This window comes from Coloeus monedula, assembly GCF_965178545.1.
Source record: "Coloeus monedula genome assembly, chromosome: 26".
Classification (NCBI taxonomy): Eukaryota; Metazoa; Chordata; class Aves; order Passeriformes; family Corvidae; genus Coloeus; species Coloeus monedula.
Window position 1 is genome coordinate 4,665,743 of NC_138806.1, and position 27,895 is coordinate 4,693,637.

The following is a 27,895-nucleotide window of genomic DNA, read 5'->3' on the forward strand; positions in this document are numbered from 1 at the left end:
TGGAGAGAGAGGGGGGTCTGGCACCGTGTGGGGTCCCTGTTCCCTTGGAGGGGCCATGGCCAGGTGTGGGCAGCCCCCACAGGACACCGCGCCAGGCTCCACGTGGGCTCCCATCCCTGGCACCCACCCCGGGGTATTTTCCTGGTGCCCAGACAAGCAGGACCCCAGCCCTGGGCATCCGGCTGAGCCCCAGGTGGCTGCCGAGGGTTGGGGTGTCCCAGTCTCCCCAGTCCTGTCTGGGTACTGGGGGCTGGAGCGTAACACTGACAGCGAGCACAGCCCATCATGAGACTTCCAAGAATCCCCCACATCCCACGTGGGACCCTCACCAGTGGCCCCACACCAGCACTGAGGCTCTGGGGGCACTGGAAGATGCTGGCTGAGCCGTGCTGGGCTGAGCCGTGCTGGGCTGAGCTTTGCCAGGCCGAGCTTTGCCGGGCCGAGCCGTGCCGGCGCCGTGGGGAGCAGGAAGCTGAGCGTGGCGGCGGCGGCTCAGCCCAAACACCTCCTCGGGTCCGGCCAAACCAGTTCTGGCGGCCGCTCCCAGCTCCACCTCACCGCCCTGGCATCCGGGCCCGGGCGGCCGCGCCGGGAGCCGGGGGCGAGGGAGCCGCCGTGGGAACCGCCGCCAGCCCCGCCGCTGGCACAGCCCCCCGTGCCCCCACCCACGGCCGGTGCCAGCGCCCACGCGGTGCCGTGGTGCTCGGACACCGGCCACGCTCCGGCGCCAGCCCCAAACTGCCCCGCAGCAGGACCCGGGGAGGTGCCGCGGCCCCGCCAGCACGTGGCACACGGAACACACACGTGGCACCCACGGTGGCAGCGGACGCCGGTGCCGGCGGTCCCAGGACACCGAGTAGAGCCAGGTTAATCATTCGCCCGCCGCCCGTCCCTGTCCCCACCTCCTGCCACCTCTCGGGGTCCAAGTCCATGGCTGGGCAGGGCTGATGCCATCCTCATCCCATCCCTGTCCCTGCCGCGTCCCTGTCCCCATCCCAGCATCCCACCGGGACCCTCTGCTCCTTCCCTGCTCCCTGACCCGACTGCGCTGGGCTGGGTCTCCCCACCTGGCCAGACCCCGGGGTGACCTGGGGATGCAGGGACAGCCAGGGGTCAGGTGGGGTGATGCTGCTGGCGGGACACAGCAGGGGACACGGGGGGATGCGACAGACAGGGCCCTGGGACCTGCCCTGCCCTGCCACCAACCCGCCAGCCCAACCCCGTGGCCTCAGGTCACCCCGGTGTCAGCCCTGTCCCAGTGGCCATGGCAGGGCTCCAGCAGGGTGGGGACAAACGGGGTGTCCCTGGGGCTTGGGACAAACAGGGGGACACAGGGCTTTGGGAAAAGGGACAGGGGCCAGCAAGGGTATGGGGTGGGGGACTGGAGGGGGTCAGGACCACCGGGATGGGCCCCAGGGCCACCAGGGCTATAGAGCAGGGGGTCCAGGGCCAGCAGATTGAGGGGATGGGGCCCCAGGGCAACTGAGCTGAGGGATGGGATCCCAGAGCCACCAGGATTAGGGGATGAGATTCCAGGGACACCGGGATAAGGAATGGAATCACAGCGTCGCCAGGATAAGGGACGGGGCTCCAGGACCACCAGGACTGAGGAACAGGATCCCAGCTGTGGGTGGGGGTCCCGGTGGGTGCCGAGGTGGGGGAGGACAGGGCTCCCCAGGGGCACAGAGGCAGCAGGGGAGCCACGGCGGGGCGGTGGAGGAGGAGGAAGAGCCGGGAGGAAGGCGGGAAGGAGAGAGGGAAGGGGTGCAGGCACAGCGAGAGGTCCGGGGTCGTTCCCGGCGGGATGGGGCTGGCACCCCGGGAAGACCAGCGGCCCCCCGGCCCCAGGAGCCCTCAGCCCGGCCCCACTCCTACCTGCAGCGCCCGCCGCGTCCCGGCACCCTCCCGCCGGACCGGGGATTCCTGTTCTCCCCGGCTTTATCTACCTGCGCCAGCTCCCGCCCCCGCCTGACATCACGACGCCCCGGGCCTGCTGCCCGACACCGACCCCCCCAGCAACACCCAGGGGGGCCCCCCAGGCCCCCCGGCCCCGGAGTGGGGTGTCTAGCCTGGCCCTGGTGCAGCCCTGGGGGGCTGGACCCCCTAAACCCACCTCCCACGACCCCCCTGAGGTGGTGATGGGGAGTTTCCCACAATGCACTGGGGTGACCCCTGGAGCAGCCGGGCTGTGAGGGGACACAGGGCCCCGGTCCCCTGGGATGTCCTGAGGCTGCAGGTCCCACAGACCCCCAACCTACCCTCTGGGAGACCCCAACCCCAGGGTGTGGAGTTTGGGTCGGGGCTCCCCTGGGACCCCCAAAGTGGGGGGATGGAAGAGTCCCATGAGTGGGGGGGAGGATGTCCCCGTTGGGTAGCACGGGTGGGACCCCTGCTGGGTGGGGCTGCAGGGTGAGGGGGCTTATGGGGGTCTCATGCAGGTCAGGGGCCCTGCCAGGGGGACATTTGGGATATTGGAATGCAGTGGGACGTGGCGTCCCTTAGGGGCTCTGTGTGGGTCCCGTGGGGTCCCTTGGGGGTGTCCCCACATGGGGTCTGGGAGTCCCACCTGGGGATTTGGGGTCCCGTGGGGCCACAGAGTCCCCAGAGGTGTCCCCATGGAGTGGTTCAGGGGTCCCTGTGGGGCATCCTGAGGGCTCCATGGGGTCCTATCGGTCTGTGGGGGGGCTACAAGGCCCTATAGGACCCCCACAGGGGTATTAGGTGGGGGTCCCATGGAGCAGGGAGGATTCCCATGGGACTAGAGAGCTCCTGGGGGGGGGGGTTATCCTGGGTCCCACGGGGTCCGTGTGGCTCCCCCGGGGGTTATCCTGGGTCCCACGGGGGTGGGTGCGGGTGACACGGGGGACACTGAGGTCATTGTGCATCCCACGTGGGTGGTTGCAGGTCCCCTGGGGGTCTCAGGGTCACTGCAGGTGACACACGGGCGAGTTTGGGTCCCCCGGCGGTCACTTTAGGTCACTAGAGGTGTTTTTAGGGTCACTTTGGGTCACTGGGTGTCTCACGGGGGTCACTGAGGGCCATTTTTGGTCCCCCAGGGGTCACCGGGGTCACGGCGGCTCCGCCGGAGGTCTCGGAGCAGACAAGACGAGCGGCGCGGCGGTGCAGAGCGGCCGGAAGTGGCGCGTCACGTGACTGCACCCGGAAGCGGCCGCGCGGCGGGAGTGGGGGCCATGAGCGGCGGGGCCGGGAACGGGGACGGGAACGGGGCCGAGAGTGGGGCCGAGCGGCGGGTCCGCATCGTGGTGGAGTACTGGTGAGCGCCGCGGCCGCGGGGGACCCGGGGGTCGAATGAACCGATGGCACCGAGGGGACCCCGGGGCCTTCGGGGGCAGGAGCGACCCGAGGCGGGGGCGGTCTGCAGAGATACTGGGACGTCGGGAGCAGAAACTGGGGGAACTGGGATGAGTTATGAGGGGGGTTCAGGCACGGAGGGGACTGGGGGGAGGATATAGGTGGGTTGGGGAGCTGAGGAGGGGCTCTAAGGGAGGCTGAGGGTCTCTGCGGAGTGGGGGAATTGGGGCGCTGAGGGGTTTGTAGGGGAATTGGGCTGAGGGAGGGGCTATAGGGGAATTGCGGGGGCTCTGTAGGGTGGAGGGCTGAGGAGGTAACGAGGGGCCGCATGGTTATGGGATACAAGGGGGCTGGGGGGAGAAGGGGCGTGCAGGGGGTTTGGGGAGGGCTCCTGAGTGGAGGGTTGGGAATTGGGGGTGCAGGAGGCAGCAGAGCTGTTGTGGGGGTACAGGCTAGGGGGGCTCCTTACTTCGGGGAGGGTTTGGGGGGGGGGAATCTCCGTGCCTCGACCCCCCCTCAGCCGGATCGCCCCTTCCCAGCGAGCCCTGCGGCTTTGAGGCCACGTACCAGGAGCTGGCGAGCGCCGTGCGGGACGAGTACCCCGACATCGAGATCGAGTCCAGGCTGGGGGGCACCGGTGAGACCCCACAGCAGCTCCAGGGTTGAGGGGGACACCCCAGGCCGTGTGCTGGGGGTTTGTGGAGGGAGGGGGCTGGGACAGGTTAAACCTGGCAGGAAGTCCAGGGGGGTCGTGCCCTGGTTGCTGCCCCTCAGCAGGGTCCGTTTGGGGGCAGAGCTGGGGGTCTGCAGGAGCCCCTGGGGGTGCCATGTGTGTCCAGGCACAGGGGGAACAGGCTGGGGGTGTCACCAGGGGTGTGGGGGGACACAGCTCAGGGCTGGGCCTTGCGTGTGCCCTCAGGTGCCTTCGAGATCGAGATCAATGGGCAGCTCGTCTTCTCCAAGCTGGAGAACGGGGGCTTTCCCTACGAGAAGGACGTGAGTACCCGCTGGGGGTCCCGGGGTCAGCCAGGCTGTGCTGGGGGCGTTGGGTTTGCAGTGAGCCCCTCCTGTGACGGGGTTTTCCCACGGGGTCCCTGTTTTGTCACCCTCTGGAGCTGTTCCCTGTCCTGCCACCCTGCCAGGACCCGCTGCAGGTCCTGCTGGGATGTAGTGAGAGGGGAGAGAGGGGCAGTTCCTCGCCATGGCTGGGGTTTGTGGCTGTGAGCTCCGTGGGTCCGGGTGCTCCCAAGCCCTGCCTGTGACCCCTCCCCTGCCGTGTCTCCCCAGCTGATCGAGGCCATCCGCAGAGCCCGGAATGGGGAGCCCCTGGAGAAAATCACCAACAGCCGCCCCCCCTGCGTCATCCTGTAGCCCCCTGGGCACAGTGGGGACCCCCCGTGCTGGCCATCGCTGCCTTCCTTAAATCCCTGCACAGTTGGGGGGCACGGGGGGGGACCAGGGACACCGGGGGAGTTCAGGACCCCCATCGTGGTGCTGGGAAGGGCAGAGCTGTGGCACTGGTGGCACTGGGGGTCGTTCTGTCCCCTGTCTGACCTGCTGTGGGGTGTAGCTGTGGCCTGGGGGGGGTCTCCCTCCTGCCTTTGCCTTCCCCCCTCATCAGCTGCACCTCCCTGGGGGGCACAGGGGGTCCCCAGACAGGGGGGTCTCCATGGCACCCCCATTTCTCTGCGCTGGCCTCTCCCCTCCCTCAACCCCTGGGAATTTGGGGGAGCCAGGCTGGGTGTTGGAGCAGCTCCCAGCAGGTTAATTCCAAGGGGAATCCACTGGCTGTAACTTTCCTGGGATTTGTTAATGATTAAAGTCCCTCTGTCACTGTTTAATCCGGGGCAGGGGCCGGCCATGGAAACCCCAGCCCGGCCCCACGGCCACAGGTGTGTCCATGTCCCCCCCTCACCATTCCCAGGCTCCTGGCTCCTGCTTCCTGCCTGGAATGACCCTACCCTTGGCCTCGGGGCGGGGGCCCCCCCTATTTATTCTATACTGTGTATAAACCCAACGGCCCAGGTGGAATAAAGGATGGAGAATGTGGCTCCTCTGGTGTCCCTCGGGAATGGGAGGTGGGACGTGGTCCTGGATCCTGCCTGGGATCAGGAATTTTATCCTTCAGGCAAGTGGTGGGGGGTGTGATAGAGGGGATGGGAAGGCGAAAGAGGGAGGAGTAGGGGAAAGGAAAAGGGGAAAAGGGAAGGGATATGACTTGCTGGTCCTTGGGAGACAGAGCTGGATCCGACAGAGAAGGAGGAAGCAAACAGACCACGAGAGTAGAAAAAACCAACCAATGTACAATTATCAAATATACATCCCGGTGCTTCCAAAGAATCCCAGAGCAGCCGGGACTGCTCTCAGTCCAGCTGCTCTCAGTGCAAGTCCATGTGTCCCAAGCACTGGGACAGCCCTGGAATGGGAGGGTGGCCGAGGGTCTGTCCTTCTCCGGGCCGTGCTGGGTCCGAGCTCCCCGGGCTGCTCCGGGCACCACCCGGCTCGTGGGCCACCCCCGCCAGTGCCACCGAGGGTGACCCCTCTGTCCCCACTCTTTGCTGCCGCGCTGTCCCACAGCGTCCTGGGCTCTCCCAGCCCTCCGTGGCCGGTGCCACCCCCGGGCAGAGGGGACGGACCCCCAGCCCCGTGGCCGTGGCTCGTCCCTCCCTGAGCTGCCTCGGTGAAGTTCGGGGGTCTCTCCTACACGGCCGCGGCGTCGGGGCCGGCCAGGCCGAGGTACTCGGGGTTCTCGGCCGTGGGCGTCGTGCCGGGGCCACCCTCAGGGCCCCCACCCTTGGCAGGGTCCTGGTTCCAGTAGTAGGGGTTGTCGAAGGCCTGGCTGAAGGGTCCAGGGGCGGGGGGGCCAGGGGGTGCCAGGTACTCGGGGTTCTCCACGGCGTGGCCAAAGGGCCCTGGGAAGGAGTTCTTGGGGTCCTTGATGAGCCCGTTCTTCCCCTGGTGCCCCTTGGACTTGTCCGGCGGGGATGGGGGAGGATGGGGCGGATGCTCCCTGGCCTGGTTCACATACTCTGTGGGGTGAGTGACACGTTAGGGACCCCCCAGGGGTCATGGGGCAGGCAGACACCCCCTACCCACCACCTCCCCGAGGGTCTGGCTGCGCCCTCCCTACCTGGCATGGTGCTGTGGGGGGCCGGGACAGTGAAGCCCTCAGGCTCCTCTCCATCCTCGGCCACCAGCCCGGTGGGATCCTCGCTGTACCGGGGCAGGGTCCCGGGCTCCCGCCCTGGGGGGCTCTGCAGGGCCACCTTGTCTCCCTCTGGCACCTCTGGGACAGGTCCCTCCGGCCCCTCCGCCAGCCCCTGTGCAGGGAAGGGGAAGGGGGCCAAGCCCTCGCCCTCCTCCACCTTGGCTGGAGACTCTGCCGTGCTCTGGGTGTGGGAGAGGACACAGAGTCAGGCACTTGAGCCCACCCCAAAGAGCATCCTGGCCCTTTGCCCCTCACAGACGTGGCACGGGGCCATCCCCATGCCTGTGCCAGGACCGGAGGCTCCCTCCCAGCCTTCCCCACGTACCCGCACGGAGGAGATGCGGCTGCGGTAGGTGGTGGAGGTGTCGGCACTGAAGAAGCCGTGGTGAGGCACCAGGTACTCCTCAGCATCCACGAGGTCATCCATGTCCTCCTCATCCAGCAGCGCCCGGTAGAAGGTGCTGTCCATGGAGCCGGGCAGCCCCACCAGGTCATTCTGGGGGGGTTAACACCGGTCAGTGCCAGCCCCAGGACACCGGAAAGGGGACGGGACCCCTGGGGATCTGCGTACCTGGATGACCACAAAGCGCTGGGGGTCGCGGGCCATGCGGGAGAACTCGGTGACCAGCTCCCGGAACTTGGGCCGGCACTCGGAGTCGATCATCCAGCCTGGAGCAGAGCCGGGCGCCATCAGGGCCGGGAGCAGGGTGACACCACGCCCTGTCCCCTCCCCGTCCCCGCGTCCCCTCCCCGTACATTTCACCATGATCATGTAGACATCAATGGTGCAGATGGGCGGCTGCGGCAGCCGCTCGCCCTTCTCCAGCAGATCCGGGATCTCCCGGGCAGGGATCCCATCGTATGGCTTTGCCCCAAACGTCATCAGCTCCCACACGGTGACACCTGGAGGGGTGGGCGTGGGGGTGAGCAGTGCACAAGGACCCCGCAAGTCCCCCGGGGTGGGGACACTGTGACGCACCGTAACTCCAGACGTCGCTCTGGTGCGTGAAGCGCCGGCGGAGGATGGACTCCAGCGCCATCCACTTGATGGGGACCTGGGACAGGGCAGATGGAGAGGTGAGCAGGCTCGGGGATGGCTGTCACCGAGGTGAGGACCACTGTCCCCAAGTCCCCCAGCCCCACCTTGCCACCATCAGCGTGGTACTCGGTCTCATCGATGTCGAGCAGCCGGGCCAGCCCAAAGTCGGTGATCTTGACGTGGTTGGGGCTCTTGACGAGGACGTTGCGAGCAGCCAAGTCACGGTGCACCAGCCTCACCTCCTCCAGGTAACTCATCCCCTGGAGGTGGCACATGTCCAGCTGTCCCTGGCCTCCCCCAGGACCCCCCAGAGCCCCCCAGGTCCCCTGTCCTACCTTGGCAATCTGCACACACCAGTTGAGCAGGTCCTGGGAGCCGATGTGGTCCTTGTTCTCCCGCACGTAGTCCAGCAGGCAGCCATAGGGCATCAGCTGCGTCACCAGCTGCACCGTGGAGGTCAGGCAGATGCCCAGCAGCCGGGACACGTAGGGGCTGCCCACCCCTGCCATCACATAGGCCTCCTGTGGGCAAGAGGAGGGTCAGGGTGGGGGTCAGGGTGGGCAGGGACCGCTGCCAGTCCCGTTCCCCCCAGTGCCATGGCCACACTCACATCCAGGATCTCCTTGTTGGCTTTGGGCGACGTGTTCTCCCGCAAGACCTTGATGGCCACCGGGATCTTCACGCTCTCCCCATCGGGGATCCAGATGCCCTGAGGTGGGGACACGCAGTTAAGGGGGTGCAGAGCAGGGAGGGTCACGTCCCACTGTGCTGACCCCACCCCTCACCTTGTAGACGGTGCCAAAAGCACCAGAACCCAAAACTTTCACTTTCTTGAGCTCCGTCTCCTTGAGGATCCTCATCTGGGCTTGGTTGGGGAGGGCCCCGCTGGGCGTCAGTGGCTCCACCAGCTGCGGGGCATGGAGGGGTGAGGGGGGCCAGGTTCCTGACCCCTCCCAGCCGCTGAGGGTCCATCCCTGCCCCCTGGGAGATCCCCACCTCGGTCTCCTGCAGCAGCCGCCGCATCGTGTGCTTGCGCTCCTGCTGCCGCCGGCGCTTGACGCAGATGACGGTGATGAGGAGCAGGACGATGACCAGCAGGGCCCCCACCACGCCGGCGATGATGGACGTCACCTGGCTGAGGGGCAGGAGGCCATTGGCGGGGGGACCCCCAGCACCCAGCGTGGGGGTGGCACAACACAGCCACGCTCCTACCTTGGCTTCTGGTCCACGGGACATCCGTCCTCATCCCGGATCGTGCACCTGGGGACACAGGGTGTGGCCCCTCGCTGTCAGCAGCCCCCTGCAGCTACCAGCACCCCCTGGCCACCCCCTTCTCAGCCACGGACCCCTGACTCACGAGTGGGTGCAGTTGGTGGGGCAGAGCTGGCACACGCCGAATTCATCTGGGTATTTCCAGACGGGCACGAAGGAGGCGTCGGCCTTGACGCCGCTGGGGCAGCGCCGCACGCACTGCTGGGCGTCCTTGTAGTGGGCACAGGCCACGCACTGGTCTGCATCCTGCAGGAATCGGGGAGGGTTGAGGGACCCAGATGTCTGGGGGCACCCCCCACCCCACCCAGTGTGTGTCCCCTTCCTCACCGATCCGAAGCAGGTCTCAGTGCCGTTCTGGGGCTGGCACTCGGGGTGGCACGGCAGGCACCGCGTCCCGTTGGCGTGTTCCCGGACAGCTCTGCAGGGCGAAGGGGGCAGGGATGGGGTCCCAGCCCCTCCCTGCAGTGTGTGTGGGGGGCTCTGCCATTCCCGGGGTCTCCACTCACCCATCCAGGAGGTTGCAGGAGGCCACACACTCCTGGCCACGCAGGAACCGCTCACAGGCCACGCACTGGGTCGGGCCGGGGCCCCAGCAGTGCCCCTGGGCGCAGAGGTGGAAGCAAACCAGTCCCTCGCTCTCTGCAGGGAGCACCAGGGGGTCCATCAGCACCAGGGGGTTTCTCAGCAATAGGAAGAGTCCACCAGCTCCCCCCACCCCCATGGGCCCCGCTCACCGCACTGCTCGGGGGGCTTGTTGTGGGTCTGGAAGAGGCGCTGGCGGGGGTTGCGGAAGATGCTGTGCCAGGGCACCTTCTGGAGGAAGCAGAGCTGGGGGTTGTGGTGGACGAGCACCATCCCACTGCTGATCTCCCGCAGGGCCCGGAGCCCCAGCGCCTGCACCGCCAGGTCCTGCAGCGTCAGCGAGTAGGCGCCGCTGCCGAGACACCCACGGGTGAGTCCCTGTGTCCTCCCCGTGTGCCCCCACATCCTCCGTGTCCTCCCCGTGTCCCCCTGTATCCCTGTGCGCGCCCCCTCATCTCCCTGTGTCCCACCCACGTCCCCCCTGCAACCCCTGCATCCCACCTGTATCCCCTCGTGTCCTGTTGTCCCCCACGTCACCCCCCGTGTCCGCCCACATCCCTCAGTGTCCCCCCATGTCCCCACGTCTCTCTGTGTGTTCCCAAAACCCGCTGCACCTCCCCATGCCCCCGCCATGTCCCCCTGTGCCCCTACATCCCCCCACGCTCCCTCTGCATCCCCGTGTCCTCATGTCACCCCATGTCCCTGTGTTCCTTCTGTGACTCCCAGTGTCCCTCCATATGTCCCCCGTGTCCACCCTGCATCCCTCCATGTCCCTCCATGTCCCCCTGTGCCCCCCCACATTCCCAGCCCTGCTCACTTGTGCAGCACCCGGCCCCGGATCACCCGCAGGTTTTGGAAGACTCCCAGGTCCTTCATGTCAGGTGGCCAGGCTGCGATGTAGAGGAAGCCTGGGGGGAGCTGAGTGTCACCACCCCATGTCCCCCACAAACCCGGAGCCCCCGATCCCCCCCAGCACCCCAGGCTCTCACCCGTCAGCTCCTCCAGGCTCTCGAAGATCCGCAGCAGTTTGGGGTCCAGGGGTGGGGTGTTGGTGCTGGGGTCCCTGCCAGGGGTGGGAGGGAGGTTAGGAGGGTCCCACTGGGGGTCCTGGTGGGCTTCAGGGAGGGGAATCAGGTGCTCACCCAGCAAAGGTCTCAGGCAGGAAGGCCAGGCTCCCAAAAATCTTGGTGCAGCCAGAGAAGTGCTGGATGTTGGAGGCGTTCACGGCGCGGACGCCCTTCAGGAAATCCACTCCCAGCCCGTAGCACACTGCAGGGACACGGCAGGGCTGGGGTGCTCCACCAGGACCCCCGAGCCCCCCAGAACACTGCCCCTCCAGCCATGGAGGAACCCTCACAGAGCATAGCAGCACCCCCACACAGCCTTGGGGTCCCCAGAGCTGCACTGGGGACTGCTCACCTGCACCCCTGGGATCCCCAGGGCACCCCAAGACTTCAGGAGGCTGCTTACCCACACCCTTGGGGTTCCCAGAGTCCCCTCAGTCCCCAGGGGACTGCTCACCCACATCCTTGGGGTACCCAGAGCCACTCTGGAGGGCTGCTCACCTGCACCTCTGAGCTCCCCAGAACTGTCCAGATACTGGGGGGCTGCTCACCCACAACCTTGGGAACCCCATGAGCGCACCAGGACATTGAGGGGCTCCTCACCCACAATCCTGCCCTCTCCAGAGTTGCCCCCTCAGCCCCTGGGGGCTGCTCACCCCCATCCCCAGAGCCCCCAGAGCCCCCCCAGGCCCTGGTGGGGTGTTGCTCACCCTCTGGGCAGGGTTTGCTGCACTTCTCACACTTCTGGACATTGTTGACAGTGACCTCCTGGCTGTTCTGGGGGCATACGAGGGTGCAGGACCCCACCTCCGTGGCGAGGTAGTTGTCTGGAGGGGGCAGGAGGGGGGGTCAGGGCCACACTGGCTGCCCCTGGCCCCCCCAGGGGTGTCACTCACAGGGACACTGGCTGACACAGCTGGCACCGAAGGTGTAGCGCCCGTCGGGGTTGGGCATCGACTCGAAGGTGTCCGAGTTGTAGACGACGAGCGGGGGGCAGTGCAGCTCGCAGATCCCGCTCCGGTTGAAGTTCAGGCATGCCTGGGGGGGCACATGGATGCTGTGAGACCCCTGCCCCCCCCCCGGATCCCCGGGGCCCCCCTCCCGTGCGCACCAGGCAGTCGGAGTGCTTGGGGCCGGTGCAGCCGGCGGCGCATTGCTCGTGGCAGCAGTCCGTGGGCTTCGTGCCCTTGCAGCGTGGGCAGCCGTGGCAGATGCTGTTGGTCACTGCGGGGGCACAGAGGGACAGTCTGGGGACAGGGACCCCCATGGATCCCCCTCCTCCAGGCAATGGGGGGGGGTCTCCAGGCTGAGGGGCTGGAGGGTAGGTGGGTTCCGAGGGCAAAAATCTGTGTGGTGGGGATTCAGGTGCCAAGTGGGGGCAGTGGGACAGGAATCTGGGGGGGCAAGTGGGGGCTTCCAGGGCAGGGATTTGGGGTGTAAGGGGAGGCTCCCAGAGCAGGGATTTTAGGGGATCTTTGGGGCCAGGATTTGGGTGCCACGTAGGGCTCAGTGGAACAGGGATTTGGGGACTAAACAGAAGGTCAGGGTGCTTCTGGGGACAAGATTTAGGTGGCAAATAGGGGTCAGTGGGGCAGGGATTTGGGGGGGCAAATGGAAAGTCCAGGGAGTGTCTGGGACAGAGATTTGGGTGCCAAGAGGGGATCAGCAGAGCAGGGTCATACAGAGGGAAGGAAAGGGGATCCCAGGGGCTTTGGGGGTCCCTGGGGGGGTCAGAGCTTGTGTGGGCCCCACACTCACACGTCTGGCAGTCCTGTTTCCCCTCGCCCCAGCAGCGCCCCTCAGCACAGAGCGCCCGGCAGTCGGGACCTGCGTGGGGGAAAATGTGAACAGGGGATGCCAGAGGGGCTGGAAACCCCCAGACCCCTCCCTGGTACCACCACAACCCCCCTGGGACGCTCACAGCTGCGGTTGCGGGTGGTGTCCACGTGGATCTCGCCACGGAACTCGTTGTGCCGGTGGAGGATGTCGATCCAGAGGATGGTCTCCTGGAAGCAGAGCTCGGGGTTCTTCTCGATGCGCACCCCTCCCTTCAGGATCTCTGTGGGTGGAACCGGTAGGGGGGTCATCATGAGGACAGGGGATCCTGCAGCCCCGTGGGGACTCCCAGTCCTTGGTAGGGACCTGCCACTCCATGGGAGCACCCAGTCCTGGGTGGGGACCTGCCATGGGGACACCCAGACCTGGACAGGGACCTGCCATCCCGTGGGACCACCCACCCGGCAGCTCCCAACTGCAGCAGCAGCGACCCACACCCCCGATCACCCCGTGCTGGCCCCAGGTCGGGGGTTCCCCACCTGTGAGGTGCCTCATGCCGAGCTGGCGCAGCCCCGGCGCCCCGGCGGAGCCGGCGTTGCCCATCACGGCCAGGGCGTAGCGGTCCTGGAAGAGCTGCGTGCCGCGGATGATGCGCAGGCTCTGCAGCTCCAGCCCGCTCACGTTGTTCTCCGCGATCAGCACGTACCCCTGCACCTCCTTGATGTCCTGGGATGGGGGAACAAGGGTGAGGAGCCGGCCGACCCCCGTCCTTCCCCCGCTTCCGGGTGTTTTCCCTCTGCGCACCTTGAGGAAGGCGGTGTCGGCGTCGGCGGGCAGGTAGGTGAGCTCCAGGTTGCCCTGGACCACCTGGCAGCCCTGGTAGAGGTGCCGCAGGGTCTCGTAGTGGCTCTCAGGGCTGGAGGGACGCAGCAGCTTCATGTCGGTGCCGGTGCAGACTGCGGGGACAGCGAGGGCTCAGCGGGTCCACGACCCCTCCTCTCCCCCGCGGGACACCGAACTCCGGCCCCCGCAGGAAACGCCGCGGATCCGGCGGCCGCCGTTTATCTCCGGGGCTGCTCCCGACAGCTTCCGATGGGTTTCCTGGATCGTGGCTTCCCTGGCTCCCACCCCGACACGCGGCAAAGCTGCTCCCGCTCTGGCACCGGGCCCCGCTCGAGGGACAGCGGGGACCGGCGTCGCCCCGTGCCCGCGGTGGGCGTCGGGGACTGCTGGGGCTGGGTTGGGACCCCCAGAGCCGCGGGGCCGGAGCGGGGGCCGCGGGCAGGAATGCGCTGCCCACGCCGCCGGGGCGGCCGCGCCGAGACAAGATCCGATTGTTGAGCGGCGACGGCTGCGGGGCCCGGCCGGCCCCATTGCGGCGGGCTGCTGGCCGGGCGAGTATCCCCGCGGCATCCAGGCGGGGTGGGGGGCACGGGAGCCCGCCCTGGGTGCCAGGCCCCGGGCGGGTGAGTCACGGGCGCGGGTGGCACAGGGCCCCGGCCGCCCGCTCCCGGCTGGAACCGCCTTTTCAGGTCGGGCGTGTTTGGGGAGCAGCGGTGACGCAGGGCTGGCGGGCACGGCCCAGCCCCGGCGCGCCCGCGGCCCCCGGCGCCCCAACACCTCGCCGGGGAGAGCCCCCACGCCAGACCCCAGCCCCGCTCCGACACCGGCCCCGGCGCTGACCCTGCCGCCACCGCAGCGTCGTTCCCAGAGCCACCAGCCCTGGGCCACTGCCATGCCAGCACGGGGCAGGGGGGCACACGGGGGTCAGGCAGGGTTCGGTGTGCCGGTCCCCGGCTGCTCTGCGGCTGAGTGACAGCCGCCGGTGCTGGGCAGCTGCTGGCGCGGCCCCGTGTCCAGGGGACCCGGCTGGCACCCGCCTCCTCCACCTGCTCCGAGGCCTCTGAGCCGGGGAAAATATGGCCAGGAAGGAGGAAGCCCCTCGAATTTGGGGTGCAGCTCTCTCCCAGCCCACCGGCTGTGTGACAGAGGGGACCCCAGGAGCGAATGTGCTGTTGGGCGGCCAAAGCTCAAGGTCTGTGCCCACACCTGCTGTGGCACAGGCACGGGGTGCTGCGGCTTCCCCGGGGCAAAGGGCAGGTGGGACAAGCGAGCAGCAGCACCAGATCCTGGTGGGATCCCGGCTCCGTGCCCTGGGATTTGGCCCTGCCTGCTCCCCCAGGTCCATAGCTGGGCATCGGCAAGGGCAGCGAGTGATCCATCCTGCCTGGCTCACTCCGGCAGGCAGTGCCACCATGGGGCACCTCGGCTGCCCACGGGTGTCCAGCAAAGCCCATCGGCCACGTGCCCACAGGGCTGCCCTGAGCTGGGGTTGCTGGACACGAATCCGGCCCCAGGGATGGGGGGACACCGGGGTGTCCCTAACCAGGAGCTCGCCCCACACAGACCCTCCAAGCAGAGCGAGCTGCGGGGTGCCAGGAGTGGAGGCCACCTGGTGTATCCCCACGTCCCCGTCCCACCACCCCACACCGGCTCAGTCCCACCGGGCTTTCACCTTCCAAACCCCCGGTGCTGGAGCTGCCCCCAGACAGGGAGACAGCGAGGTCCAACTTTTGGGGCTGCTGGTGCCCACTTTGGAGCCACCAGCGCCGTCCCCTGCTGGCCCCGTTCCTGCCATCCCCGCCGCGGTGCCTGGCCGAGGCCCGGGGGCTGTCGGGCCGGGCTCCCCGCTCCCCCCGGGGCTGGGCTGGGTGCGGCACGTCGAGAATGTGGATGGGAGCGACGGGGACGCACCCACCCACCCACCCAGCCGCTCCGTGGGGCACCGCGCCTGCCCCGCGCCCCGAAGCCTCCCGGTGCCCCCGGGGAGGGAACCCCCACAGGTTGGGGTCCCCCCCGTCTGCGCTTCTCCCGGCGGTACCGGAGCCCCGGGACCGGCTGCAGAGGGGGGTCCCCGCTCCGGGCTGCACTGGAGCCCCTAAATTCCTCCCGGGACAACGGCAGCGGGGTCGTCCCGCTCGAGGGGGCCGGGGCGCAGCGGGCAGGGCCTCCTCCTCGGCCCCAGCGCCTCCCAGTACAGACCAGTTCGGCCCGCAGTCCTGGCGGGCAGTCGCGGTGCGGGGACAGCGGGGTCGCGCTGCCCGCGGCGGGGAGAACCGGGGGCACCGAGGGGGCAGCGGGGGGACTGGGGAAGGAGCGGGGGAGGCGGTCCCGTCGCTTCCAACTGAGCAGCCCCGGGCACACCGGACCCCGCGGCCCGGTGGCTCCCGACCCACTCCCAGAGCTGCCCGGTCCCACCCCCGGTGCCCCACTCGTTCCCAGCTTGGGGCCCCCTCGGTCCCCTCCCGGTTCTCCACTCGGTCCCACCCCCGATGTCCCCCCCCCGGTGCCCTCTCGGTCACGCCCCCCGTGTCCCCCCCTCCCTTTCCCGGTTCCCCCTCTCGGTGCCCCCCCTGGTCCCGGTCGGTCCCGTGCAAAACTTTGCACGAAGTCGCGGCGCGGGGGACGCTCCCGCAGATCGGGGTCCCCCCGATTCCCGGTGTCCCCGGTGCCCCCCGGAGCTCCCCGGTGGGACCCACCTTCAGCGGCGGCGGGGGGGCAGAGGGCGGCGAGCAGCAGCAGCCCGGCGCCGAGGCAGCCCCCGGCCGCGATCATGGTGCTCAGCGCGGGCCGCGGCCCATGGCCCCGCCGCCGCTCCGGGAAAGTTTGCGGAGCCGGAGCCGCCGCCTCCCGCCGCTCCCGGGCTCCGCCTCGCGATCCCGATCCCGGTCCCGGCCCCGGGCGAGGGCGCGCCGCGCGCTCCCGCCGCCCCCGCGCGCTCCCGCCGGCCCGGACCAGGACAGACGCCCCCCACCCCCCGTCCATCCTCCCGGAGCACCGGGGACCCTCCGCTCCGGATGCCCCTGTGTCCATCCCCCCGCAAGAGCACCGGGCACCTCCCGCCCCGGACTCCCCTTCCCTCTTCGCGTCCCCCGTAGCACCGGGATCAGCACCGTCCATCCCCCGGGAGCACCGGGAACCCCACGATCCCCCGGACCAGCGGGTGCCCCCCGCCCACTCCCCGGGAGCACTGGGGACTCCCTGGCTCCAATCCCACTTTCCGTCCCCTCGGAGCACCGCGGACCCCGCACCGCGGACCCCCCCTCCAATCCATCCCCGCACAGCACCGCGGACTGGGGACCTCCCATCCCGGAGTCCCCGTTGCCATTCCCTGGGGAGCACCTGGGACTTCCCAGCCCCAGAGCTCTCCTGTCCCGGGGTCCTGCTGCGATCCCGGGGGGCGGGGGTCGCCTGAATGGGGGGGGGAGGGGGAAGGTCACGCCCTCCATCCCTGTCCCCTCACCTGCCCAGCTGGGGCTGTGACTGTCACCCGTGTGAGGGTGAGGGGACAGTAATGCCATTCGTGGGTCTGGGGGGAACAGTCCCGGGGTGAGGGGACAGACCTGGCATCCAGGGATGGTGCAGGGGGTTGGGGACAGTCCTGGGGGTTGGGGACAGTCCTGGGTGATGGGGACAGGCCAGCAGCATCTAATGGGTCCCCGATGAGGTGACCCAGAGCTGGCACCTGTCCCCGACCTGTTCCACCTTCACCTGCTGCCCTGGGCACACAGAGGGAATTGGGACGTGGGGTCCTCCACAGGGGGGGAACCTCATCCCAACCCCTCGGCCGGGCAGAGCGAGGCATCGCACCAGGAGCAGCGCGATGGGGGGCCGGGACGTGAACCCTGCACAGGGCAGGCTCTGCCCCCCATGTCCCCTCGGGTCACCCCAGCCCGTGCTCCCACGTGTGCCACCGAGGCTGCCACGAGGGAGGAGCCCCCAGAGAGGGGGACTCTCGGTGTTGGGGTCCCGCCTGCCACGGGGGGAGGAATGGCGATCCAGCACAGCACTGTCACCTCAGGCCAGGCCGCCATGGGCACTTCATCCCACGGCCGCTGCCGGGGGTCCCGCATGGCCGGGACCACTCAGTTCCTCAGGCCGCGCTGCCCCCGGGCCCTGAACTGACCCCGAGCCACGCATGAAACCGGGGGGTCCCCGCAGGCCTCGGAATCCCCAGCCCCCATGGGGGATATATCCCATGAGCCTCTGCAGGGCGTGCACAGGGGGATATATCCCATGAGCCTCTGCAGGGCGTACACAGGGGGGATATATCCCATGAGCCTCTGCAGAGCGTACACAGGGGGATATATCCCATGATTCCCCTGCTCGGGGGACTGTATCCCATCACCTTCCGCGGCCGGCGGGGGCGGTATATCCCATAGTGCCCCGCGCCAGCCCCATCTCCGGGGCGGGCCGGAAGCGGCCGGGCCGGGCGGCGATGGCGGCGCGGGCCGCGCTGCTGCTGCTGCTTCTCATGGCGGCGGCGGCGCCGGGCCCGGCCCGGGGCTCGCAGGGGGACCGGGAACCGCTGTACCGGGAGTGCCTGAGCCGCTGCGAGCGGCAGAACTGCTCGGGGGCGGCGCTGCGGAACTTCCGCGCCCGGCAGCCGCTCTACATGGGCCTGACAGGTACCGCCCCCGCGCGCCCATTGGCTGCCGGGCACAGAGACCACGCCCCCTCCAGGGAGGTCCCGCCCCCTTTAAGCCACGCCCCCTCCGGGCGGGGGCACTGGGAGCGAACTGGGGCCGGACTGGGAGGTGCTGGGCAGCCCTGGGCTGGCCCGAGGCTCTTGGGCCGTACTGCGGCTGGACTGGGAAGCCCTGGGTCACGCTGTGGGGTCACTGGGCCATGCCGCTTCTATACTGGCGGCTACTGGGCCGTGCTGGGGTTGCGTTAAGCGTCACTTGGCTATACACTGGGTCATGCTGGTGGCTACTGGGCTCTTCCTGGTCCATGCTGGGCGGTGTGGTGGGGATACTGGGCCATACTGGGGGCGGGTCACGGAGCCATACTGCGGGGACGCTGGACTTTGCTGTGGGAGGTGCTGGCCCAGTTTGGGCATCACTGAACTATCTGTGGGGACACTGGGCCATACTGGGAGCAACTGGACCGTGCTACTGGTCACCATGGGGACAGCTGGGTGTCCTCCCAGATCGTTCCGTGGTGCCCAGTGAGGTGTGGGGGGTGTCCCTGGTGCCACGGGGTGAACCCCACCCGCTCCCCCTGCCCCGAGCCAGGCCCTGGCGCTCCCATCGCCCACTGGTGCATACTGGGAGGCACTGGTGTGTCCCGCAGGCTGGACGTGCCGGGATGAGTGCAAGTACGAGTGCATGTGGCTGACGGTGCGGCTGTACCAGCAGGGCGGCCACCGCGTGCCCCAGTTCCATGGAAAGGTGAGCGGTGGTCCTGGGGGGGGAAGCGGGGGGAAGTCGGGGTCCCCCCGTGCCCGCTGACGCCCCCGTCCCCTCCCAGTGGCCCTTCTCCCGGTTCCTGTTTTTCCAGGAGCCGGCCTCCGCCTTCGCCTCCTTCCTCAACGGCCTGGCCAGCCTGGTCATGCTGCTGCGCTACCGGGCGGCCGTGCCCCCCGCCGCCCCCACCTACCCCACCTGCGTCGCCTTCGCCTGGGTGAGCCCTTCCCCCGTCTCTTCCCCCGTCTCTTCCCCCGTCTCTTCCCCCGTCTCTTCCCCCGTCTTTTTCCCCATCATCTTTTCTCTCCCTTTCCCCATCCTTTTCCCTCTTTTCTCCTCCTTTCTCTTCCTTTTCCCCCCTTTCCTTTTCCCCCCTTTCCTTTTCCCCCCTTTCCTTTTCCCCCCTTTCCTTTTCCCCCCTTTCCTTTTCCCCCCTTTCCTTTTCCCCCCTTTCCTTTTCCCCCCTTTCCTTTTCCCCCCTTTCCTTTTCCCCCCTTTCCTTTTCCTTACCTGTCTCCTTCGCTTTTTTCCCTTCCCCTTTCCCTTTCTTTTCCTTCTCCCTCCCCTTCCCCTTCCCTTTTTCCCCCCATTCTCCTTCCCTTCCCCCCCACCCCTTCCCCCACATCTTCCCCATAACCACCTGATCCCACCCAACTCCAGCTGCTCCACCTCCCCATCCCTTACCCAGGGCCCTCATCCCCCAAAATGAGGTGGGGGGGTGAGCTCTGACCCACTGGGGACCCTGACTCTCATCCTCCCACCTCCCCAAATCCCAAATTTCCCCCTTTCCCAGGTCTCCTTAAACGCCTGGTTCTGGTCCACCGTTTTCCACACAAGGGACACGGCGCTGACGGAGGTGAGGGAGTGGCACCCCCGGAGTGTCCCCAAGCCCCCTGGGGTCCTGTTCCGGCCCTGCTTGGGGGGTTCCAGACCCCCTCCACTTCCCACGCTGCCAGCATGGTTCAGCCATCCCAAATCCCACAGAAACTGGATTATTTCTGTGCTTCGGCCGTCGTCCTGCACTCCGTGTACCTGTGCTGTGTCAGGTGAGCACCAGGGCTGGACTGGGGGGCACTGGGCATGGTCTGGGAGGCACTGGGGACAGACTGGGAGGCACTGAGCTGTCCCAAGGCTTGGCTGGAGGCTGCAGGGCCACACTGGGACCAGACTAGGAGGCACTGGGGCCAGCTATAGCTAGACTGGGGAGTGCAGGGCTGTACTGGGAGGCACTGGGTTATGCTGGGAAGGGTCACTGGACCTTGCCACTTCTGTACTGGCAGCCACTGGGCCGTGCTGGTTCTGTCCTGAGGGCCACTGGGCTGTGCTGGGGCTGCATTAGGGGTCAGTTGGGCTACACTGGTGACACTGGGCCATGCTGGTGGCCATTGGGCTATTCTTGGTCCATACTGGGGGATGCTGGGCCAAGTTGGGGGCCACTGGGCTGCACTGGGAGCCACTGAGCTGTACTGGGGAACGTGCTGGCTTCTCTTGGGCCAGTTTGGGTATCACTGAAGTACCTGGGAGGACCCTGGGCCGTACTGGGAGGACCCTGGGCCATACTGGGAGGACCCGGCCATCCCCCCCTTCTCTGCAGGACACTGGGGCTGCAGCGCCCGGCCTTAATCAGCATCTTCAGGGCCTTCCTCCTGCTCTTCCTCGCCGGCCACATCTCCTACCTGAGCCTCGTGCGCTTTGACTACGGCTACAACCTGGTGGCCAACGCCGCTGCTGGTGAGCTGGGAGGCACTGGAGCTGCACTGGGAGCTACTGGGAGCCAGCTGCATCCAGGCTGGGGAGTGCTGGGCTGTACTGGGAGCCACTGGGCTGTGCTGGGGCTATGTTAGGGGTCAGTCCATGCCCTCCCCATCCCTGAGCCCCCATTTGCCCAGGAATGCTGACCAGGGGTTTGAGCACCCCCCTGTCCTCGATCCCCCCCCCCGTTATCCCAGCAATTCCTACAGGGGTTTGGTTGCCTTGCCGGCACCCCTGACCCCCCTGGGGGGTTTTCCCAGGAATGCTGACGGTGGCGTGGTGGCTGCGGTGGTGCCTGCGGCAGGGCCGGCGCCTCCCGCACGTGTGGAAATGCGCGGCCGCGGTGCTGCTGCTCCAGGCGCTGGCGCTGCTCGAGCTCCTCGACTTCCCGCCCCTGCTCTGGGTGCTGGACGCCCACGCGCTCTGGCACATCGGGACCATCCCCCTCAACGTGCTCTTCTACAGGTCGGTGACCCCTCCCCACGACCCTCTCCTCGATTAAAATAGGGGCGAGGGGCTCCCTGTATCCCCCAGGGGGGCTCAGGGGTGCAGTGCTTCTGTGTCCTGGGGGTGCTGGGAGGGGAACGGGGTGTTGGGGATGCCACTCTTGAAATTTGGGTGCTGGGGGTCCCCCTCGATTTTCCATGGGGTGCTGGAAACCCTGCGGGGGTGCTGGGAGCCCCCTCTTGAAATTGGGATGCTCAGGGCACCCTTTGATCCATGGGGTGCTGGCAGTGTCACCCTTAAAATCGAGGGTGCTGGGGATCCCGTTCTTGTCCAGAGGGTGCTGGGTACCCCCATGTTGAAATTCGGGTGCTCGGGGTCCCCCTCTGTTTTTTTATGGGGTGCTGGGAGTGTCACCCTTGAAACTGAGGTGCTGGGGACCCCGGTTGGGGTGCTGGGTGCCCCTCTCTTGCCCATGGCATGCACAGACCCCCCCTTTTTAAGTCAGGGTGCTAAGGGCCCCCTTCTTGCCCAGGGGGTGCTGGAGGGACCCCTCTGCTGCTCCCCCCGTGAGCCCCGGGGTTGCTGTGCTCAGTGTTGGGTTCAGGGCTCCCCCAATCCCAGCATGGGCAGCTGGGGGGGGCTGTGGCTGTGAGCCTCCACCTGAGCCCCCCCTTTTTTCCCCCAGTTTCCTGATGGACGACAGCCTCTACCTCCTGAAGGCCAACTCCGACCTCTTCAAAGTGGACTAGAGCTGCCGGGGGGGCAGCGAAGCCCCTCGTGCCCCCCCAGGGCCCTGCCCTGCCCTGTGCCAAGTGACCCCCTGGCCCCCCCTGGCCACAGCCTCCTGCCCCCCCCGGTTGCCTTCTGAGGTTTGTTTCTCTCCCCAAACCCCCCGTCCCCGTGCCCCCCATCTCCCCATCGGGGTGGGAACTCCCCACTGCTGGGCACAGAGGGGTCAAGGCCAGCTGAGACCCCCCCCAAACCCTCCCCGTGCTGAGCTGGGGACCCCCACAAGGTGACAGTGGCTGCTGGGGCTCGCGGTGTGGGGGACACGTGGGTGATTGGGGGGGGTCTGTGTGCATGGGGGGCCGTGCTGGGTGGCTCTGGCAGGGGTGGGGGGTGTTGTGTGGGTGCCTTGGGGCTGGGTGTGCCCCCTCCTGGCCCAGAGGGGCTGTGCCCCCCCATTCTCCCTCCCCGGGCGTGAATAAAGCTGAGTTTAATCTGTGCCGTGCTGGGTTCTTGTCCCCTCCCCGTGTGCCCTCCCTGCCCCAAGGGCACCCTGTGCCCCCCCTGCCATGCCCAGCCCCCCCAGTGTGCCCCATTTCCCTTTGCTGTCACCCCACAGTGGACCCCATACCCACCGTCCTGCACCCCATTTCCCACCCTGCTTTTAGCTTGTGCCCCCACACTCTGTGCCCCAACACCCCCCTCCGTGTACCCCATATCCCCCCATCCTGAACCCCCCTACTCACCGCATACCCACCATCCTGCACCCCATTTCCCACCCTGCTTTCACCCTCTGTGTCCCACCCCATGTGCCCCAAACCCCTCAGTATTCCCCAACCCCTCAGCATACCCCATATCCCCCATCTTTCACCTCACACCCACCCCGTACCTTCCCTGTCCTGTACCCCCTTTCCCACCCTGTTCTTGCCCTCTGCCCCCCCCATTTGTGCCCCGTATCCCCCCCACTGTGAACCCACCCACCCACCACATCCTCACCCTGCTCTCACCCCATTCCCCCATCCATATGCCGCATTTCCCCCCCACCCAAGGGTCCCTGACCCCCCCAGATCTCCACGCGCCCCCTCCCCACACCCCTCAGCACCTCCATCCTCTGCCGCAACCTCAACCTTTATTGTCACCGTGCCCACAACCAGACAGTGAGTTGCGGGGGGGAGCTTCCAGTCCACCCCACCCAACCTTTAGGCTGCCGGGCGAGCTGGGATTTCCCTGCATTTCCCGGGGATTCCCCTTAGGCTTCCAGCGGTTTCTGCGCGTGGGCGAAGAACACCCCGTCCACGTCGTCCACGCCGGTGCGGAGCGCGGGGGGCATCGCGTAGCTCCGCAGCTCCCGCAGCGCGAAGCCGGCGGCCGCCAGCGCCTCCCGCACGTCCGATTCCTGCAGCGGCACCACGGGCAGGCGAGCGGGGCCCGCCAGGTAGAAGGACTCGCCCAGGGCTCCCAGCAGCAGCGCGTGGCCCCCCGGGCGCAGCAGGTTGCCCACGTGGGCCAGCGCCCGCACGAAGGCGGCGCGGTCGGGGCTCACGGCCTCCAGGCAGAAGGCGGAGAGCAGCGCGTCGGCCGGGGGGTGCAGCGGGGCCCCCAGCGGCTCCGGGCGGTGCACGTCGATGGGCAGGATCCGCCGGAGCCGCTGGCGGAGACGCTGCTCCTTGTCCTGCCACGGCTCCCTGAGGGGCGAGGGGAACAGGGGAAAAGGGAGGTGGGCAGTGGGATGGGGCCTGGGGGGGTGTGGGGAGGGGATCGATCCAGCACACAGAGGGATGTGGGGATGGGATCAGTCCGGCATCCAGAGGGTCATGGGGATGGGATCAACCTGGCACTCACGGGGATGTGGGAATGGGATCGATCCAGCGCACAGAGGGATGTGAGGATGGAATTGTGCAGGGATGTGGGGAAGGATTGTGCGGGGGAGTAGGGATTGGGTGAGGATTGCTTCAGGGCACACAGGGATGTGGGGGTGGGATCAGTCCAGCACACGCAGGGATATGGGGATAGGATCCTGAAGGGATGCGGGATGGGATGCTGATTCCAGAACCTAAAGGGACCCAGGAACAGGATCCCACCGGGGCAAACCCAAAGTGCACAGGGACAAAGGGACGAAATCCCCTGGGGATCAGCCTAGCATCTGCAGGAATTTGAGGATGGGATGCAGAAAGGATTGTCCCAAGATCCACACGGACATGGGAGCAGGATCAGCTGGGCGCCCACAAGGACATGGGGACAGGCTCCTATGGGGATCAGCCCTTCACCCACAGGGATAGAGACAGGATTCCATGGATATGTGGGGCTGGGATCCTGCAGGGATCACCCAAGCATCTGCAGGGACATGGGTCTGTGAACCCATGGGATTTGGGGACAGTCTGTAAGGATGTGGGGCCATGATGCCATGGGATTTTAGTGACATGTTCCTCCAGGGATCACCTCAGCATCTGCGGGAAAATGTGACTGTGTTCCCATGGGATTTGGGGACGTGGTTCTACAGGGATGAGCCCAGGATCTGGGGGGACCTGGAGCTGTGATCCTGCAGATTCTGGGGACACAATCCAGCGGGGACCACCCCAGCACCACCCTCCTCCTGGGGTCCCGCGCCCCGTCCCCCCCATACCCCCTTTGGCCCCCTACCCGCGGCCCTCGATCTTGCAGACGTGCTGGATGAAGGGTCTCCAGTCGAAGGCTCCGGGCTCGCCCCGCGCCCACCGGCCCAGCTCCTCCCGGTTCACCGCCAGGTAATCGGTGGCCACGATCTCCTCGAAGTGGTCGCAGGCGCTCAGCAGTTGGTAGATGGTGGGGCCCGAGCCCACATCGATCAACGTCTGCCCCCGGATCTCACCTGGGAGGGGAACAGGACATGTGGGGGGGTCCCCACACTGGTCGGGGAGACCGGGAAAACCAGGGAGGGCGAGAGGAGCTGTCCCCAGGTGCCGCGGGTGCTCCGTGCCTCAGTTTCCCCACCCCACTGCGAGGTTTGGGGCGGGGTCCCCGCCGCTCTCCCCTCACCGCTGGCGAAGGTCTCGGCCAGGCATCGCAGCTTCCAGGGCACCACGAACTCCTCGGAGGAGAAGTCGGCGCGGGGCGGGAGGTAATTGTTGCGCAGGTACGCGCGGGGGTCGAAGTGCTCGTAGCCCTCGCGGAGCGCGGCCGGGCTGCTCATGGCGAGGGGCTGCGGCTCCGGCTCCGCCGCCGCCTTTTATCCTTGCCCGGCCCGGGGGGGCCGCGGGGAGCCGCGACGGCCCCATCCATCCACCCCACATCCCTCCATCCATCATCCATCCCGCCTAACCCGGTTAGCGCCAGCGCCCCGGGGCCGCGGCCGGATCCAACCCGGAGCTGATAACGGCTCCGCCGCCCTTCCCGGGCTGTGGGGATCCAGGAATCCTGTCCCTGTGCCTGGGAGGTTTTGTCCTCCCCACCCCGAGATGTGGCTGTGACCCCTCTGTACTGCCCCAACGCTGTGGCTCCTCGTGAATGTCCCATGGGATGGGGATGAGGATAAAGAGGGATTGGTGTGGGGGCAAAAGTGGGATGGGGATGGGAAAGGACAGGAATGGTGTGGGATGGGGGTGGGAAAGGATTGGAATGGGATGGGGATGGAAATGGGAAGGAATTAGAACAAGATGGGGATTGGGATTGGGATGGAAAGGCATTGGAATGAAGTGGGGTTTGGGATGGGGATGGAAAAGGATTGGGATGGGGATTGGGGTTGGGTTTGGGATGTGGCCCGTCTGAGCTCTCCATCACCAGTGAGCTGAGCATGCTGGACCTCAGCCCAGCCCTGGCAGGAGCCAGCACCACCTCTGCCAGCTCCCAGCGCTCCCAGTGCTCCGGGATAAGGAGCAGGGTGAGACCCACTTATGGGGCCGGGCGCACTGAAAGACCCCAAATCCTGCCTGTGCCAGAGCTGTAGGGGGTGAAGGTGGAGGGACAGGTGGCTCCTGGGAGGAAGGACCGGGATGGGGCCGGGCTGGGCACAGGGAGGGGACAGGGCCTGGCAGGGGCCCAGGGACAGAGGGATCCAGAGTGGGAACAGCTAATCTGGGATCCTGGCACCAGGTGGGCGATGCAGGGGGGAGTTATATAAGCACAAGGCCCTCCCCCCCAGACTCCCCCAGCCCCATAAGACACCGGGTCCCTCCAGCTGCTGTGCCTCAGTTTCCCCCTGTGCTTCTGTTCCCCCATCCCACAGAGTGGTCCCTCTCCCCCTAAATCTTGCCCCCCACCCTTGTACACTCCCCAAAAAGATGCTGCCGTGCCAAGGTAGGCGTTTTATTGCCGTACAAAGACCATGGTTTGTACAACCCCACCGCAGCCCCCCACCCCCCTCCAGCCCCCCCAGGGCCCCCTTCGGCCCCGAGCGGGTTTCAGCGCTCCTCATCCTCGCATTCCCTTCTTTTCGCCAGGGAAACTGAGTCACGCCGGAACTGCCAGGAGCCCCCCGAAGGGCGGGAGCCCCCCGACCCGCGGGGTCCTCATCCCCACCGGCCTCCACGACGCCCGCAGCGGGGTGGGGTCCCAGGCGAACGGGAGCCCACCCCCACTTGCCCCCTCCTTCCTCCGCTGCCTCTTCAGGGCGGCTGAGCAGACCCAGGCATGCGGGTCCCCCCGGCCCCCCAACATCACCCTCCTGCCCTCCCCCGACCCCCCCCCCCGGCCCCTCTGCCACACTCAGCCCCGCTGAGCCTCGTGGGAGAGGGAGCGGGAGAGGGTGCGGCGGATCCCCCCCTTGGCGCCGCGGAGGTCCGGGGGGGCGAAGAGGGGCACGGGGAGGGTGCGGGCGTAGGGCAGGAGGTGCTGGGCCAGGGGTTGCCCCAGGACCCCGAGCCGCAGCACCCCCCAGGGCGAGCGCTGCTCCAGCACCCGCACGGCCCCGCGCTGCTCCAGCGTCTCCCGGCGCTGCGTGTCCACCTCCCGCCGGCACCACCTGGGCACGGGGCGCTCGTGGGGGTGCGAGCGGGACCCCCGTGTCCTGTTCTCACCCTTTGGGGTCACCCCACCCCGCTGGAACCCCTGGAGAACCCCCTGTCCCACCCCATCCCACCAGCATCCTTGGAGACCCCCCATATTCCACCCCACCCCATGGGAGACCCCACCATGTCCCATGGACCTGCTCAGCCCCATGGGGACCACCCCATGGGAAGCCCTGGAGACCCCCAGGCATTCTCCTGGCCCCATGGGGAATCCCAGCCTCCCCCAGCCCCATAAAGACTCCCATTTCCTCACAGGAACCCCCAATCCCTCTTGGACACCCCTGCCCACCACCTCCCTGGAGCTTCCATGACTCCACGGGGACCCTCAGAGACCCCCCAAAGCCCCAAGACCACCTGGAAACCCCATAATGTGGGACACATGGAGCCCCCTCACAACCCAAAGACCCCATGGAAACACCCAAGTTTGGGACCCTTGGAGTCTCCTACAGCCCCAAACCCGCATGGAAACCCCACATTTCAGAACCCTTGGAACCTCCCACAACCCCATGGAAACCCCACAATTTGAGACCCTTGAAGCCCCCCCACAACCCCATATTTCAGAACCCTTGGAGCCTTCCACAGCCCCAATCTCCCCCCAAAGCCCCCCCACTCCTCCAGCACGCAGTGCCCCCCGTTCCCCCAGCACCCCTCGGACCCCTGGCACCAGTCCGGCCGTGCCCCTCACCCGTCCTCGGGCCGGGAGCTGAGCTCCAGGTCCAGCCACTCGGCGCTGAAGGTCTCTTTCCGCCCCACGTCCTCCTCTTGGACACTGCAGCCCAGGCGGGCCGAGAGCAGCCCCTTGGAGCCCCCCACCACGCCAGGACCCACCATGGTGCCGCTTTCCACCCCCCCCTGGCGCCCGCCCCGCTTTTATGGCCCCGCTGGGGCTATTTTGGGACGCGCCGCTGGCACCGGGCTCTGCCAAGGGGGGCGAGCGGGGGGGTGGCACCTCGGACACGTGTGTGGCACCCACGGGTGTGTCCCCCCCCCTTCCCGCCATGGGGATGCGGGGCAGACCCTGCCAGCAACGTGATGGCACTGGCAGGACCCCCCTGGACCCCGCACAGGGCACGTCTGGCCTTTCTCTGCCCCCCTTGCAGCACTGGGGGTGCCACGTGTCCCCTCTGTGCCACCCACAGCAGCCACACCGCCGACCTCAGAGGGACATTGGGGTCCCTCCCAGCGTGCCCCCCCAGGACAGGGGGTTTGGGGCTGTAGGGACCCCCACAATGAGCTGTTTGTATGGGGTGCCAGTGACCCCAGGCTCACGTGGACGTGGCTGGTGCCAGAGAGGATGTGGGGCTCCAGCCCCCCCAGACACTCCCCCAGGCGTGGAGGTCCCACGGGGGCACTGGGGGCGGCCAGGAGAGACAGGAACGCTGCAGGTCGATGGAGCTGCCAGTGCCATCCCAGGGTGGGAGCCAGTGCCACCCATGGCCAGTGGCCCAAGGAACCTGCAGACCCCACCCTTTGGCGCTGGGGGCGGC

At 67.6% G+C, this 27,895-nt stretch overlaps 5 protein-coding genes across 8 annotated transcripts; 2 read left to right on the forward strand and 3 right to left on the reverse strand.

Annotated features, from left to right (window-relative positions):
* Positions 1-3,166: 3,166 nt before the first annotated feature.
* MIEN1 (migration and invasion enhancer 1) lies at positions 3,167-5,361 on the forward strand. The gene is made up of 4 exons (XM_082297568.1): positions 3,167-3,274; positions 3,852-3,949; positions 4,232-4,308; positions 4,600-5,361. Exons 1-4 carry the CDS (start codon positions 3,192-3,194, stop codon positions 4,681-4,683), a joined length of 342 nt encoding a protein of 113 aa, XP_082153694.1. The 5' UTR covers positions 3,167-3,191; the 3' UTR covers positions 4,684-5,361.
* Positions 5,362-5,595: 234 nt separating this feature from the next.
* On the reverse strand, positions 5,596-15,976 carry ERBB2 (erb-b2 receptor tyrosine kinase 2). 2 transcript variants are annotated; one of them, XM_082297552.1, is made up of 27 exons: positions 15,793-15,976; positions 13,058-13,209; positions 12,793-12,979; positions 12,399-12,536; positions 12,236-12,304; positions 11,589-11,701; positions 11,374-11,515; positions 11,188-11,304; positions 10,556-10,682; positions 10,403-10,476; positions 10,231-10,321; positions 9,566-9,765; positions 9,338-9,470; positions 9,159-9,249; positions 8,917-9,077; positions 8,772-8,819; positions 8,556-8,694; positions 8,345-8,467; positions 8,170-8,268; positions 7,895-8,080; positions 7,664-7,819; positions 7,500-7,575; positions 7,277-7,423; positions 7,092-7,189; positions 6,846-7,016; positions 6,443-6,701; positions 5,596-6,341 (listed from the first exon to the last, which is right to left on the reverse strand). In XM_082297552.1, the coding sequence occupies exons 1-27, from the start codon at positions 15,866-15,868 to the stop codon at positions 6,013-6,015; spliced, it is 3,702 nt and encodes a 1,233-aa protein (XP_082153678.1). In that variant the 5' UTR covers positions 15,869-15,976; the 3' UTR covers positions 5,596-6,012. The 2 variants fall into 2 exon arrangements, with proteins under 2 accessions (XP_082153678.1, XP_082153677.1); XM_082297551.1 differs by having other exon boundaries at positions 8,917-9,249.
* A 1,534-nt stretch (positions 15,977-17,510) lies between these two features.
* PGAP3 (post-GPI attachment to proteins phospholipase 3) lies at positions 17,511-21,753 on the forward strand. 3 transcript variants are annotated; one of them, XM_082297559.1, is made up of 8 exons: positions 17,511-17,721; positions 18,389-18,486; positions 18,566-18,718; positions 19,295-19,357; positions 19,486-19,547; positions 20,096-20,232; positions 20,514-20,718; positions 21,386-21,753. In XM_082297559.1, exons 1-8 carry the CDS (start codon positions 17,532-17,534, stop codon positions 21,447-21,449), a joined length of 972 nt encoding a protein of 323 aa, XP_082153685.1. In that variant the 5' UTR covers positions 17,511-17,531; the 3' UTR covers positions 21,450-21,753. The 3 variants fall into 3 exon arrangements, with proteins under 3 accessions (XP_082153685.1, XP_082153687.1, XP_082153686.1); XM_082297561.1 differs by having other exon boundaries at positions 20,138-20,232; XM_082297560.1 differs by having other exon boundaries at positions 18,596-18,718.
* A 901-nt stretch (positions 21,754-22,654) lies between these two features.
* PNMT (phenylethanolamine N-methyltransferase) lies at positions 22,655-25,568 on the reverse strand. The gene is made up of 3 exons (XM_082297563.1): positions 24,442-25,568; positions 24,067-24,274; positions 22,655-23,111 (listed from the first exon to the last, which is right to left on the reverse strand). Exons 1-3 carry the CDS (start codon positions 24,593-24,595, stop codon positions 22,676-22,678), a joined length of 798 nt encoding a protein of 265 aa, XP_082153689.1. The 5' UTR covers positions 24,596-25,568; the 3' UTR covers positions 22,655-22,675.
* A 126-nt stretch (positions 25,569-25,694) lies between these two features.
* Positions 25,695-27,247, reverse strand: TCAP (titin-cap). The gene is made up of 2 exons (XM_082297567.1): positions 27,094-27,247; positions 25,695-26,362 (listed from the first exon to the last, which is right to left on the reverse strand). Exons 1-2 carry the CDS (start codon positions 27,237-27,239, stop codon positions 26,107-26,109), a joined length of 402 nt encoding a protein of 133 aa, XP_082153693.1. The 5' UTR covers positions 27,240-27,247; the 3' UTR covers positions 25,695-26,106.
* Positions 27,248-27,895: the final 648 nt, after the last annotated feature.

Bases quoted from the DNA above. Each gene is read 5' to 3' on its own strand.
- TCAP (XM_082297567.1), bottom strand. From the start codon at position 27,239: ATGGTGGGTCCTGGCGTGGTGGGGGGCTCCAAGGGGCTGCTCTCGGCC. The intron at 26,363-27,093 runs GTGAGGGGCACG...CCCCGTGCCCAG, and splicing joins AGCTCCCGGCCCGAGGACGG to GTGGTGCCGGCGGGAGGTGG.
- ERBB2 (XM_082297551.1), bottom strand. From the start codon at position 15,868: ATGATCGCGGCCGGGGGCTGCCTCGGCGCCGGGCTGCTGCTGCTCGCC. The intron at 9,766-10,230 runs GTGAGCAGGGCT...GTGTCTCGGCAG, and splicing joins CGGGGCCGGGTGCTGCACAA to CGGCGCCTACTCGCTGACGC. The intron at 8,820-8,916 runs GTGAGTCAGGGG...CTGTGTCCCCAG, and splicing joins CCCACCAACTGCACCCACTC to GTGCACGATCCGGGATGAGG.
- MIEN1 (XM_082297568.1), top strand. From the start codon at position 3,192: ATGAGCGGCGGGGCCGGGAACGGGGACGGGAACGGGGCCGAGAGTGGG. The intron at 3,950-4,231 runs GTGAGACCCCAC...GTGTGCCCTCAG, and splicing joins GTCCAGGCTGGGGGGCACCG to GTGCCTTCGAGATCGAGATC. The intron at 4,309-4,599 runs GTGAGTACCCGC...GTGTCTCCCCAG, and splicing joins GCTTTCCCTACGAGAAGGAC to CTGATCGAGGCCATCCGCAG.
- PGAP3 (XM_082297559.1), top strand. From the start codon at position 17,532: ATGGCGGCGCGGGCCGCGCTGCTGCTGCTGCTTCTCATGGCGGCGGCG. The intron at 20,233-20,513 runs GTGAGCTGGGAG...GGGTTTTCCCAG, and splicing joins GGTGGCCAACGCCGCTGCTG to GAATGCTGACGGTGGCGTGG. The intron at 20,719-21,385 runs GTCGGTGACCCC...TTTTTCCCCCAG, and splicing joins CTCAACGTGCTCTTCTACAG to TTTCCTGATGGACGACAGCC.
- PNMT (XM_082297563.1), bottom strand. From the start codon at position 24,595: ATGAGCAGCCCGGCCGCGCTCCGCGAGGGCTACGAGCACTTCGACCCC. The intron at 24,275-24,441 runs GTGAGGGGAGAG...TTCCCCTCCCAG, and splicing joins GGCCGAGACCTTCGCCAGCG to GTGAGATCCGGGGGCAGACG. The intron at 23,112-24,066 runs GTAGGGGGCCAA...CTCGCCCCTCAG, and splicing joins TGCAAGATCGAGGGCCGCGG to GGAGCCGTGGCAGGACAAGG.